Source organism: Hemicordylus capensis, chromosome 4, assembly GCF_027244095.1.
Source record: "Hemicordylus capensis ecotype Gifberg chromosome 4, rHemCap1.1.pri, whole genome shotgun sequence".
NCBI lineage: Eukaryota > Metazoa > Chordata > Lepidosauria > Squamata > Cordylidae > Hemicordylus > Hemicordylus capensis.
This window is the reverse complement of record NC_069660.1, coordinates 73,387,694-73,401,799: the sequence shown is the minus strand read 5'-3', so window position 1 is coordinate 73,401,799 and position 14,106 is coordinate 73,387,694. Positions and strand designations below refer to the sequence as shown.

The following is a 14,106-nucleotide window of genomic DNA, read 5'->3' as shown; positions in this document are numbered from 1 at the left end:
CAATTGTGGGTTTTTAAAAATTGTTTCCTTAGTCCCCATACCCCATGTCAGGAGATGGGTTCCTTACCCTTCTTCACTGACTTCCTCAAGGATCCAAGAGGGTCCTTGTGGGTGTAAGGAAGGAGAGATAGGGATCCAGCACAAGGTATGGGGAAAATGTGTGCTGCAGTGCTGGCCATGCACAGCTGACAAATTAAGAGTGGTTCAGTCTTTCAGCAGCAGCTCTCGAGAGTACAGGGAATTCTTCCAAGGCACTAGAGCGCATGTGAAGATTGCTGGCTCTGCTGGCGGCTATTTCAGATACACTAAGGAGGCCAAGGAAGAAAATGACAAGACAGAAGGTGGGATTAGAGACACCTAGCCAGGCCCAAGAAGAAGCTGCCTGGGGAGCAGAGGAGGGAAAAGGGTGTTGGTGAATCCCCTCCCTCTCCCTCAAACTGAGGCCTCCAATGGGCATACAGGCAGGACCAGAAGACAGGTAATCCAGTGAGAGCTGCCAGTGGAGCCAGAATGGACACCCCACTGTAAATAAGCATATGTACATGTAAATGAAAGAAATGCATATTCTTTGCCTGTTAAGCATGACTCCATTTCCCTCCTCTTCCTCTATTGCCTCACTTTAGTGTTTAGAATGTAAGCTTTTCAGAACAGGAACCTACTGTGGTTTTGTAGGTTTTAATGAAATAATGTATTGCAACCCAGCACTATGTAATGAAATAAATCATGGAGCATGGGATTATTTTTTGGCTAGGGTACTCTTTATCTATTATACATTTATTAAAATCCTATTTTTGTGTGTGTGTGTGAAGAAACTATGTCACATAGGAAGCTGCCATATACTGTCAGACCATTGGTCTATCCATTGTCTTCACAGACTGGTAGCGGCTTCTCCAAGGTTGCAGGCAGGAATCTCTTTCAGCCTTATCTTGGAGAAGCCAGGGAGGGAACTTGAAACCTTCTGCTCTTCCCAGAACAGCCCCATCCCCTGAGGGGAATATCTTACAGTGCTCACACTCCTGGTCTCCAATTCAAATGCAACCAGGGCAGACCCTGCTTAACTAAGGGGACAAGTCATGCTTGCTCCACAAGACCAGCTCTACTTTCCATGAAGGGTAGCAGCCTCATTCGCAACTCGGCCAAGAGACTGAGATTCTGTGCTGGTTTGGGCTGTTTGTGTAATTTAGCCAGCATGGCTTTTGCGACTGATAAAACTTCTGTCTCCTCTGGACTGTGCAGTAAACAGCATTACTATGACTTGACAGAAAAGGTCACACTATATCTGGTCAAGTTGTATAATATATATTATTCTAGTCAGGCACACTCAGTTGTGCAGTGGATAGTTCTGGTTGAGGGGGTAGGGAAGAATATGTGGTGTGCTCTGGCTAGGAGAGGTCTGATGTGTTTTTCTCATTCAATTACTTCATTTCTGGCACCTCATTTCTGAGTTTATTTGCAGTTGGCATTGATTGTTTGAGATTTGCCAACCTCTGTAAAATTCTTTCATGACATGCAAGGGTGGAGTAGTCATTGCAACAAGTATTAATCTGCTCCCTTGCTTTGCAGCTATACAAGAAGTACTCAGAAGTACTCAGTCTGGTCATAACAAAGACCAGGGAAAATTCACTTAGTAGTTTCTATATTGCACTTATGAACCAGGAAGCCAATTAGAACCTGTTTGCCCTTAGGCTGGACTCTGAGCTATGGATGGAACTTTGCCTGTGGTTTTACCTAACGTCCTATATGAATTTACTTTTTGGCAAAATTCCCCAAAGTTGCATACAATCGGATTAAAGTGCAATAAAACAGCATAATATCAATAAATCTTGAGAACAGCAAAGAGCAAGAGCCCCAATGAAACCTAAATCAGCAGAACCTAAAAGAAAAACTATCATTTAGGGACTACAAAATTAAGTCAAACTAAAAGCCCACCTAAACAGAGCAGTTTTCACTAATTTATGAAAGGCTGAAAGGGAAGGGGTCACATGGGGCTGGCAAGGAGTTCCAGGATGCCATGACCAAGAAGGTTCTGTCCCATGTAATCAACCATCAGGTGGAGGTGGGATGCAGACCAGAGCCTCCCCAGCAGATCTCAGAGAGCAAGTAGGTTCAAGTGGATAGTTCTTCAGATATTTAGGCAATGGTGCAGCTGCCTGAAAAGCCTGCACAGTGGCTCTCAGCCCATAGTATCCTGGTTGTGCATCTACTGTCACGCACAGATTCAGGTTTCAACATGTGTTGGCAACCTCCAGAAAAGTGCTTGTCAGCATCTGCTAAAAGTTAAACCCAAGTGGCTCTGACGGCACGTGATATGTTCACTGGAGGTTGGGGATCAACCCTTACAGATGTTTTGAGTTGCTGTGGCATATGCAAATAGTTGTGAGAACAGGTTCTAAGAAATTGAATATATCCATTAGGAATCTCTGCCACTGAAGGAACTCTGGAAATTGACCCAGCACTCCAGGATGTGACCTTTCTGAGACACATCACTGGTGCATGGGGGAGATTCCTTTGATGCTGTGTTAATAATGGCTGCTCTGAGAAATTAAGTTTCCAAGCTCACTAGGATTAAAGGGGGCAGTGTATTCAATGAATCTCAAGAGTGAAGGGTTTTATGATGTCACTTTCCCCCCTTCATTTGCAGATATTGATGAATGTGTCGATGGGACTGACAACTGCCACATTGACGCCATCTGCCAGAACACTCCCAAATTGTACAAATGCATCTGCAAATCTGGCTACACCGGGGATGGGAAGCACTGTAAAGGTAGGGAGAGTAGGTTATCCCATAGATTCAAAGATGTGAGGAAATCTAGACTTGTTTGTATGTATATTGTCAAATGGCAGGGAAGTTACATTTTTTAAAATATTGCATTTCAGATATTATATTAATTAGCAATGTGATGGTAGCAATAAAAGTACTTGGGTGTCTCTTTACACATATGAACGTGTTCTGTTACAAGAATGGCTAGTGTGGTCAGAATTAAGAACTTTTCCAGATAGTTCTTCTTGTATTTATTCAGCTAACTACATTTATTATTAATGTCACTTGTATCCCTCTATTTCTTTGGGAAACTCAGTACCTTACATGGGGTTCCCAAGCTCAGGTGTTGATAGGAAGATAACTGCTTAGCTTTCACAGTGTGCCCTCAGATAATTTTCATTCTCCCAGAGAACCCGGAGGCACTGTTTCAACATTTCCAGCCCACACAGTCCATTTGCCCTGGTCTTCCTTGGTCAATGTAACTGAGAGAAACTTTGTGTGGGACCACAGTGGGCTGTGATTCCACATGGCTTACTTCCGGAACTAATTATAGGGGCATCCTAAGGGGGAAAAGATCTGCTTTTCTCCAAAACAATTCCTGTGTTCCCAGTTGTATGCTACAGCACAGAGCAAGAGGTACAGATACCTACTATTGGGATATATCTGTGTATGTTTGTGGACATTCCACACACTCCCCCCTCCCCCGCATATAATTTTATCTGACACCTCTTTCTGGTCCTTTGTTTCTGAAATCCTGAATCAAAAAAGTGACTGAGTTTCTGTTTGCATATGAGTTTAGTTGGGGCAAGAGGGATGAACTATTGGAATTTATTTTTTTGACTCCCATTAGTTACTGCGTATTAAGCAATTTGGCAGTCTCAATGCTAGCATTAAAGCTTTTATATCCAATGAAAGAGCATTGTATCAAGGCCATCTTGATACTGGGTTAAGCTCTCAAATAACATAAACAGGGATATGCTCTTGGTAGATTTATCTGGTGGCGCTGGACATATGGATTCCTGATCAGATAATGAGCCCTTTCTCACGATCGGTGAGAAAGGGCTTGAGGGAAAGTGGGGAGGAAGGCTGTTACCTTCCCACAGACTAGCCCTCTTCTCTTCCTGGGTGGGCGGATCACCCACCCACACAATTGCTGGTAGCTGCCAGCAGCGCAGAGGGTTGGGGAAGGGAAGCGTCAGCCCGCCCTTGAAAATCCCAAAATGCATCACGTGAGTACGCAGTGCATTGTGGGATTCCTCTGATGCCAGCCGGGGACCCTGCAGTCTCCCAAGCAGCCAGGGCTGGCAGATGACCAAAAAATGAGTTTAAGAGAGCATTTGCTCTCTTAATCTCATTTTAAAGGAGGGCTCCGCGGATGGGTTTGCCGCCACAGCAGCTGCTTGTCTCCTGCTGCTTCTCACGAGCAGCCAAGAGTTGGCGTGGCAGCCTTAGCCCGCTCTTGGCTGCTCATGAGAACAGCCTCAATATCTAATATCTGATCAAAGAAGAAAACAAAAATCTATGTTTCTGGGATTATATTGGTGGTGATGCATCCATCTTGCATTTATTTTATTTTATTGCATTGCATTGCATTTATTTATTTATTTACTTACTTATTTAACATATTGACACCAAAACCACAAATGCAATTATCGTGACTGAGTAGAAGTAACTGGTGCCAAACATTGAAAATGAGTGGCCATTTTTGACAGGATATGTGGGTGGTGGATCAACTCAGACCCTAAGAAATTTGGCTATCAACAATATCACTGGTGTAATAAACCTGAAAATTCTAAGGTCTTCTAATGGCATAGAATGTAAGGGAAGATGGTAATATTTTGTTCTAAGATCCCTCAGGTCACTGATATTCACTCTTCTATGTGCAGATGTTGATGAATGTGAGCGTGATGACAATGCCGGCTGTGTCCATGAGTGTGTCAACATCCCAGGAAACTATCGTTGTACCTGCTATGATGGCTTCCGCCTGGCACATGATGGCCATAACTGCCTTGGTAAGAGCTTCATATATTGCTAAGCTTGTTCACATTTGAAAATGATAACTGTGGGTTTGATGGTATAAATTACACTATGTTGACTTTTTAATTCTGAAGCGATCTGAAACAATAGCTCTGAGAGATGTGCATCTTTGTGTTCTGGATCCTAATGTTGAATTCTTTCTATTAACTGCTGAGTCTCCCATTCTCTCCTATTCAGTAAAATTATAAACAAAAAGGAGGTCCTCCAGCAGTTCCTCAGGTGTTCAATCCCACCTGTGTCATATTTATGACCATAGGGTATTACACTGAGAAAGTGAGACAAAGGTGCTAGTGACATAGATGGAGAAGGCAGATTTATTTGCCAATAACACATTGAAGAAAAAAACATGTTGGTAAAAAAATGTCAATTTGTCCATTGTTCTTAGTTTTGGCTTTTTTACTTCTAATTTGAAACTTTTAAAATTTTCAGCTTTTAAATGAGGTTTTTGCTTTATCTTTTAACTTGTTTATTTTTTAATTATTTTATGTTGTATCTATTTTATTAATGTTGTGAGCCGGCTCGAGCTATAGTTTACCGGAGGAGTGGGATATGAATAAAATTCCTCTGTTCTGGTGGAAAAGCAAGATGTGGTAGGAAAAAAGATGGGAAATGTTTGTATCTTGTGAACAGGGGCGTAGCAAGGTTGTAGTGGGTCCAGAGACAAGATTTTAAAATGCCGCCCCCCATCACTGAAGCTCAGCTCATGAAATAATGAAATCTTAAATGAAGCTGAATAGTGGTAACAAAAAGCATAGTAAAATTCATATATACAGTATATCACCTATGTGCCACAATATAACGTCATCCTAAATTATTTTTAAAAAGGTTTTGTAAATTGTGGACCATGCAAGTCATTTAATGGTACTAGAGAAAAACATGTTGTTCTGGTAGCTCCAGGTCTTAACACTCACATCAGTTTTGGAGGATGAATACAACTGAAGGAAGCCCGGGCGGGTGCGCGGCTGGGGGAGTCAGTCATGTGACTTGCTTCTGGGGCGGGGGCCAAGGCAGTGGGCTCCCAGACAACTGTCTCCTCTTGCCCTGTTATAGTTACGCCCCTGCTTGTGAGGAAATGCATTAGGAACAAGAGTAGCTGCTAATAATCTGTGTAAGATTGGTCAGTTTAGCAGGTACAACTTAGCTTCTACCTTCTTGCTAATTAGAGGAGCTAAGCTGCTTCAGTACAACAAGCAAAACCTGACAGGGAATGCCTTAGTATGCTTTTAGTGTTTGAGGAAGTGAGACATTCTTGACTACATTATAGACTCACACTAGTGTTATGCTAGCACAATTAGAGAAGTTGCATATACTTAGAAGTGTATGGAACTTTGCAAAGTTGTGGTGCTACGTAATGTGCAACCACAGGACACATACAAGCTTGTGCACACTTGTGCAGTGTACTGGCATCTTCTGCTAGTGGACGGACAAGTTTGGAACAGGCATTTCTTTCTTTGTGTAATGTCTTTCTTCTAAATCCTTGCACTGTTGCCGCAGGATTATGCTAATACTACAGTAGTCTGGATGTAGGCCATTATCTCTCCCCAGGAAATTCTTCGAATGTAGCCATGACCAACAAAGTTGTATAAAAAGCAGTTTTCTATATATACAGTTGGAAGGTGATGACAATACTGGCAGTCTAGAGGGTTATTCCAAAGGGACATTCATTTGCACAGGTATAGTGGTGGTGGTCAGCAGTGTGATTGTAACTAAGCTATTTGCATAGCCTCTGTTCCTTTGGGGCTAAGCTTGTTTGATTGATAATTTGGAATGAAGTTGATGAAAATAAGACTTACTATAACATCTCTTTAAATGGAATATGTATAGCCGGGCTGCAGAACTTTGACCCTCTTGCAAATGCCACATTACAACTCCTATGATCCCTGCCTATTGGCCGTTTTGGCTTGCGATGATGAGAGCTGTAGTCCAAAAACAGCTGGAGAGCCAAAGTTGTTCTGCCTTGATGTATGGTATCTTTCTCTGGTGTTGTATTTGTCTTCCTAAACCATTGAAGACACAAAGCAGGTAACATAATGTCTTTTATTGGATCAGTGAGCAGTGTCAACAGTATACAGTCAACACAGAATGAAACTTGGTGGAAATTCTGCCTGCTGTCAAAGCTGTAACTTCTTCCATATCACCCTTTGGTGGCTTTTCATAACACCAAATGCTGGATTGCAGGTTTTTTTGGTGCTCCTTAGTTCCAAGACTGCCATGCTGTTGAAAGATACAAATTAATATTTGTTTAGCCATCAGACTTGTTATCTAGCTATCAGCCTTGCAAGAAGAGTGTGCAACATTTTGCATATGTTTTTGGAAATAGTGAAAGTTATCACTCTTGCTTCTGGATTTGTTTAGGTGAAAAAGGGCACCACTTAGGTATTGTAATGAAAAAATGTTCACATATTCAGAGTGAGGGCAAGCAGTGATCCCACTGGCTAGAATCACCCATGTGACCAATCTCAGAAGAATTGCCCTCATTTTCTGTTGGCTTTGCCCTCAGTGATGTTGTTATGTAGCAAATCTGATTGGCTGGATGGCACTCTGATATAATCACATTCACTATTAGATCCCTGATTGATTGGTGGGGGGCAGGCTCGCATCTTATAAGAAGCAGGAGATCAGGGCAACAGTGGCTGCAAACAGATATGAAAAAGTTGCACACTCCCAAAGGTGGCAGGGGAGTTGGGAAGTGTTCCTTCCCTTTCCTCCCCCCCCAAAAAAAAGGGGAAAAAAGAGCACTGTTTTTGCCCTGAAGCCCAAAATTGTTGACTCATTGGCTGGGAAATCAGTGTAGTCCTACTCATTGCTAAAGGAATCAACAATGTCATCTTTAAAGAGGGACTAGCAGGCACAGCCTATATTAGAGCTCTTACCTGCTCAACCCAGTTCAAGATCCCATCCACCAGGCAAACATGCCTCATTGCCATCTGGAAGTTTCCATTAATACACTCCTTATCCTTGACTCTTGTTCTAGCAGGTGAGCAGTGCAAGTTTGCTACAGGTTTTTCTGAATACAGACGGCATTCCTAGAAATTTTGCCTGTCAGCAGCAAGTCTCAGCGAGCCCCAGGACACTGCCAGCTGGCAAATGGATTGCCTGCTTGCCTGCCAGGGCGACTCACTGAGCCACTTGCACAAAGCCATTAGACTTGCAACCACAAATGGGATTAATTATGGGGCTTTAAAGCAGGCTATTTTGTTTCCCCTTTTGATTTATGTTGTTTTAGGAGTGATGCATCAGTTACATCTGCAGGTTTCTGAAATCAAAAATATATTGTGAAATGGCAGGGGTACAGAGCAGGTGAAGGGGCCTTATGCTGAGTCATTCCATTGGCCCATCGAGCAGGTAGAAATCTTTCCCAGTCCAGGTTCCTGAGATACTTAAGATTGAACCTGGGATCTTTTACATTCAAAATGAGCTCTGCCTCTGAACTATGGGGTAAAACTGTGGCTTGGGGAAAGGAGTTGAGATAGTTCGGATTACATCAAAAGTCTCTTCACTGTTGGCATGATGAGATTGCACACAATCACAAGCCTTACAGTAAAATAAAGCTGGCATCCATGGGAAAGTTCAGCAGAATATGATTTTAGAAGGAAGTGAGAATCTTGGGTATGCAGCTGCCCTCGGCTCCATGGAGAAAAGATGAAATATAGGTATACAGACAGAGCAGAATTATGGACCTTCAGTGATACTAGGATGTTTAGTAACATGTTTGCTGTGAGTGAATAATTCCTTCCCTCCTTTCTTTTCCAAATACTCCATTCCTTCTTTCAAGATAAGTTTAGGCTTACTTCTGCAAGTGTGGACTGCAGGCACTTTCTGCAGCAAAGCCTCATTCCCAAGTTGCCCACTTGATTGAGAGGCAGTAAGGCGGGTCTCACGATCAGTGAGACGCGTTTTTGCCGGGAAAGTGGGCTAAGCCCGCTCTCCCCACACACAAGCAGGGCGGGAGCCCTGGGTGTCGAGATTGGCCGTCCACACGACTGCCGGCTCCATGACTGAGCCGGTGGGGGCTGGGGAGTTCGGAGGCCGCGCAGCTCCCGGAAGCTCCAGAATGCCCTGCGGGAGTGCGCAGGGCATACTGGAGAGACCCCCGGAGCCTGGAGGCAGCTTTTCGCCTCCCCTGTGGGGGGCTACTCATGATTTAAAAAACTGGGTTTGTGGGAGCGCTCGTTCTGCAAACCCGGTTTAAGGGGAGGGGTTGTTTGGTGGGTTAACCGCCGGGAGGCAACCGGGCTTGCCTGCGAGCCCGGTGGTTCCCACAATCAGCTGAAATCGGGCTAGGCTGATCGTGGGAATAGCTGATCGTGGGAATAGCTTCAGTGTGTTCTAGTCATGAGAATGTTGACTAGGGGGACCTGGGTTCAAATTTCTAGTAAGCCATGATGCCCGCTAGGTAACTCTGCACTCTCTCCCAGCTTATCCTACCTCACAAAACTTTCTAGGAGAATAAAGTTTGTGTGTGTGTGTGTGTGTGTGTGTGTGTGTGTGTGTGTATGTATGTGTGTGTGGGGGGTAATCATATGTACCACCCTGAGCTCCGTGAAGGAAGGAAAGAATAAAAATGCAATAAATGTTCAAGCACCTCTTCCTTCCTAGTTTCCTCCTGTTTCCTGTAGCTGAGTTCAACGCTGTTTTGTAAAGGTTGCTGCTACAACCTATATCAAACTGTATATTGGGGGGAAAGATTGTTATTTAACTGTTTTTGTTGTGTCTGGACATACAAGTTAAGTAAAAACAGCAGCAACAGCTGGGATTCTTCAGAGTTATTTAAACACTGGCATTTCATCAGTGAAATGCTGCCCCTCCCACCCTCACTGCCCCAGGGTCTCATGCTGAAAGACTGTGATTTCCAAGTTATATATTTCATACACATTTTTAGGGGAAATTGCTGACAGGGGAGGCAGCTGGCCTTGAAATCTTATGCTTGCGCAGTACAACTGTGAAAGTAAAGCTACTGATGGGGTGAAAGTGGTGCTCAAGCCTTGAGTGACTGTCTCAGCAAAGGGTTAGGGAAACCCTTTCTGTCTCTTGGGAACTTTCGCAATTTAGGAAAGGGAGCAGGGTACTCCATGCATGATTCTCTTGCCAGAAGGTGAGCTGATGAGTACTTTGCTTCTCAAAAGCTCTACATCTTCTGGCAAAATCAAAGGGACTTTCCCAAAGGGTTCACCTGACATGTGAAGGCACAGGAATGAGATTTGCTAGCAGGAGCTATCTGTTGGATAGGCCTCTGTAAAAGTGATGCTGGAGTAAACAGACATCAAACATTTTCCTGGTAGTTTCCATTGACTTCATAACAGAACAGTCCTGTTTCAACAACAATAATAATTAGCATTTGCATAGTGCATTCCAGTGTGCAAAGCACTTCACATGTATTATCTTGTAATCCTTACAATCCAGTAAATGAGTAGTATTATCCCCATGTTGAGTGTGAAGAGCTGAGGCTGAGAGGAAGTGGCTTGCCCAAGTCCATCCGGTGAGTTAATGACAGAGGCAAAATTACAACCAGGAAAGTTCTGATTTATAACTCATTCTCTTAGTGACTTGCTACACCTTCTCAAGATGGTGGCCTCATATGAAACTGACAGGGTGAGCTTGCTTCATTGAGCCATCTGGCTAGTGAATTCAGTTGGCTACCAGGATACATTAGTCCCTCTTATTTTCTGCTTGTGGCATGCTTCTATCTTGATGACATTGTATATTTTATTTCTTAGGGTAGAGATGTCATGATATGTTCGTAAAACTAAAGTGTACCATTGAGTCGGTGTTGACTCCTGGCGACCACAGAGCCCTTTGGTTGTCTTTGGTAGAATACATTCAATTCAGATATTGTGATACTGGAAACCTCTGATGAATCTTTGACCTATAATGCAAAAATGCACAAGAAACATTAACTCTGTTGAGACTTGCTATTCCCCATCCCTGAGACCCACAATTTCCTTGTATAATTGGAATAATCTAATGAGATCAAGTAACCCCTGAACAAGCAATTCCTATTCTTTGTCTCCTTGCTTAAGTACTGAGCATAATAATTATTTAAACAGTGGGCAAAACCCTCTCAATCTGGCCACTAGTAAATGTAGATGTAAGCCCTGTTCAGCCTGAACAGTGTCCACAAGAGTTTGTTGACAAGCTCTACCCCAATGCTGATGTTCTCCCTAGCCCCACCAACACTTTCTAGAAATACTATTCAATTTGCTATGCAGAGAGCTAACCAGGGTTTTTGCTGGATTGTGGCAAGTATCTGTAACATTAATATGTCTGTTGGGGGTTATGGTTCATTGGGCAAGGATTAAGGAAGTGATCTCCGTTGTTTTTTTTTTTAACAAAACATTTTTTGCTTGCTGGGATGCACAGCCAGGCTAAATGGTGGACACCTAAGGTGGGCAGAGAATGGCACCCAGCTGTTCAGCAGCTGTTCAGTATCTCCCTCTCCAATTATTAGCAAGCATAATTGAAAACCTGTGGTTTTTCTGTATGCATTTTAAAAATAGGCAGGCAGAGCGGCCCTTGTAACTTCAGAATGCATTTGTTATCCACCTTTGTAGCTGGTCTCTGCTTTACCTGTGGCTTATATAGATTTATTTACTTTTACATGTATAGCTTGTGATTCCTCCAAGAAGCCCAGAGTGGTGCACATAGTTACATTTATCCCAGCAGCCCTATGAGGAAGGTTTTGCTAAGAGATAAGTGACTGTCCGAGAGTCACCCAGTGATGGGAATTTGAACTTGGATTTCCCCAGTCCAGCACACTGACCACTATATCACTCTGGCTCAGTTCTTTCTTGTTTGTTATTATTCGTCTGCAGTTGCCACCAGCTGTTCTGGTGGCTACTCAGGGGCAGGCCTTCTCCATTGCTGCCCCAAGGCTTTGGAACACACTTCCTGACTAAATAAGAGCCTCCCCATCTCTTACAGCTTTTAAAAAGGCAGTCGAGATGCATTTGTTCACCCAGACTTTTAATTTCCCTTTGTCCACTCGCTCTATTCCATGAATAATTTTATACACCTCTATCATGTCTCCTTGTAGTCACCTCTTTTCCAACTAAAAAGCCCCAGATGCTGTAGATGCACAGCCCCAGATGCATTCTCTTTGCCTCATAAGGAGGGTGCTCCAGGCCCCTCATCATCTTGGTTGCTCTTTTCTGCACCTTTTCCAGTTCTATGATGTTCTCCTTAAGATACGAGGATCAGAACTGCATGCAGTACTCCAAATGTGCCCGCACCATAGATTTGTATAAGGGCATATAACATTAGCATTTTTATTTTCAAACCCCTTCCTAATTATCCCTAGCATGGAATTAGCCTTTTTCACAACTCCCGCGCACTAAAACCTTCAACTAGCTGTCCACCTCGACTCAAGATCTCTCTCCTGGTTAGTCACCGACAGCTTAGACCCCGTCATTATATATGTGTGAAGTTGGGTTTTTTGCCCCAATATGCGTCACTTTACACTTGCTTACATTGAACCGCATTTGCCATTTTGTCACCCACTCACCCAGTTTGGAGAGATCCTTTTGGAGCTCCTCACAATCTGTTTTGGATTTCACTACCCTAAATAGTTGGGTGTCATCTGCAAATTTGGCCACTTCGCTGCTTACCCCAACTTCTAGATCATTTATGAACAAGTTAAAGAGCACTAGTCCCATAACAGATCCCACTTCTTTCTTCCCTCCATTGTGAAAACTGTCAGTTAATTCCTACCCTCTGTTTCCTGTCCTTCAAACAGTTACCAATCCACACATAAACCCGCCCATTATCCCATGACTGCTGTTTCCTCAAGAGCCTTTGGTGGGAAACTTTGTCAAAAGCTTTTTGGAAGTCCAAGTATGCTATGTCAACCTTTAACCACATGCCTTTTGACTCTTCCCACAGAGTAACATAAAACATGTCACTTATCAAAGGGAAACGGTAGCAAAATTGTGACAATGGAGGGATAGAGCATTGGTTAAAAGGAGGCAATGTGTGACAAATTGCGAAGTGGGTTAAGAGGTTTTTATGGACAGCCCCTGACTATGGTTCCTAACTATTCATTCCAGTATAGTGTCCCTTGCAGTGACTGGTGTCTCCTTGTATTTCTTTCTTTTTTGGTATTTTGAGTCCCTTTGGGACAGGAAAACCATATTTTCTTTGTTTTTGCTATGTGAACTGCTTTGAAAAAGAACGTTTATTTACTGAAAAGTAGTATACATGTTATTCTAAATAAATTTTTAAAAATGAACACTTGGAAGTCTGTTGTTCTTCCTTTACTGGTATAACTGAATTGATATTGCTATAACTTTGATTAGCTATGTTCACTCATAATATTTTGCCAGGTTATGTACTTTAAAAACAAACCAACCTATACTTTTAGTAAGCCTACTTCCCACTAAGAGGAAAGAACGGTACTTCCATGCACATTATACAATATGAATAGAAAGACCTCTTTCTAACCAGAACAAAAAGATGATTTTTTAAAAAGTCATGTTGATTTTGGGTATTGCTGGTCCTACTAAGACCAATGAACCTCATTCTACATTACCACTCAGTAGAGTCAAAGTGCTGAGATTTCCAGAGCTTCAAAACAGTAGTGATAATCTGTACCTAGACCTGTCTTGAAGACAACTTCCTGTAAGAACCATCTTCTTTATATTTAAAAGCCTTAGGATGTATGGTAAGTGGTACATCTTGCGAGAGTTCTGCCAACACTTGTGGGGCAAGGGAGAAAGAAGGCAAGAAGGATGAGGCTAAGGAGCGGTTGGAGGGGCAGCTTTTGCCAAGGAGGAGCAGGAGGGCCAAAGAAAGAGCAGCGGCATTGCTCACTCCCTCCCTTCCTCAGCTCCAACGGCCAGCCTCTGATGCCTCGTTGAGTCTCCTCATGAGGAGGATGGCAAAGCCAGGGCTTCCCGTCCGGCCTGCATGGATGGCCTTCGGTACTCTCTCCTGCCCTGGCTTGGCCATCATCCTTGTAACTCCTCACACAGACTTGGCAGGGCATTGGAGGCCAGTGGTTGGAGCTGAGGGAATGAGCAGCAGTTGGGTGAACTGAGAGAGTAGGGGAGTGGAGGAGAGGGGGTGGCTGCGAGTGATGGTGGGGAGGAGAGGTGTGGCTGTGGGTGGGGGAGTGGAGGGGTGGTAGAGAGTGCGGGGAGAGGGAGTGGCTGTGAGTGGGATGTCTGAAGGTGGTGGGGAGGAGTGGGGTGGCTGAGAGTGGGGGAGGGGAGATGAGGCGGTGGCTGTGATTGGGTGGCTGAGAGTGGGGGAGGGGAGATAAGGGGGTGGCTGTGATTGGGGTGGCTGAGACTGGAGGAGGAGAGAGGTTGGCT

General features: G+C 43.6%; 1 protein-coding gene across 5 annotated transcripts in view; it reads left to right on the top strand.

Moving 5' to 3' along the window:
- The window catches only part of SCUBE3 (signal peptide, CUB domain and EGF like domain containing 3), a 192,694-nt gene that overhangs the window by 43,367 nt on the left and 135,221 nt on the right, over positions 1-14,106 (top strand). For all 5 annotated transcript variants that reach the window (XM_053249552.1, XM_053249551.1, XM_053249549.1 and 2 more), the window contains exons 2-3: positions 2,642-2,764; positions 4,648-4,773. Coding sequence is in view for 4 of the 5 variants with exons in the window: in XM_053249551.1 (XP_053105526.1) it covers positions 2,642-2,764; positions 4,648-4,773 (249 nt within the window). In the remaining variant the exon portion in view is untranslated. The remainder of the gene's footprint in view (positions 1-2,641; positions 2,765-4,647; positions 4,774-14,106) is intronic.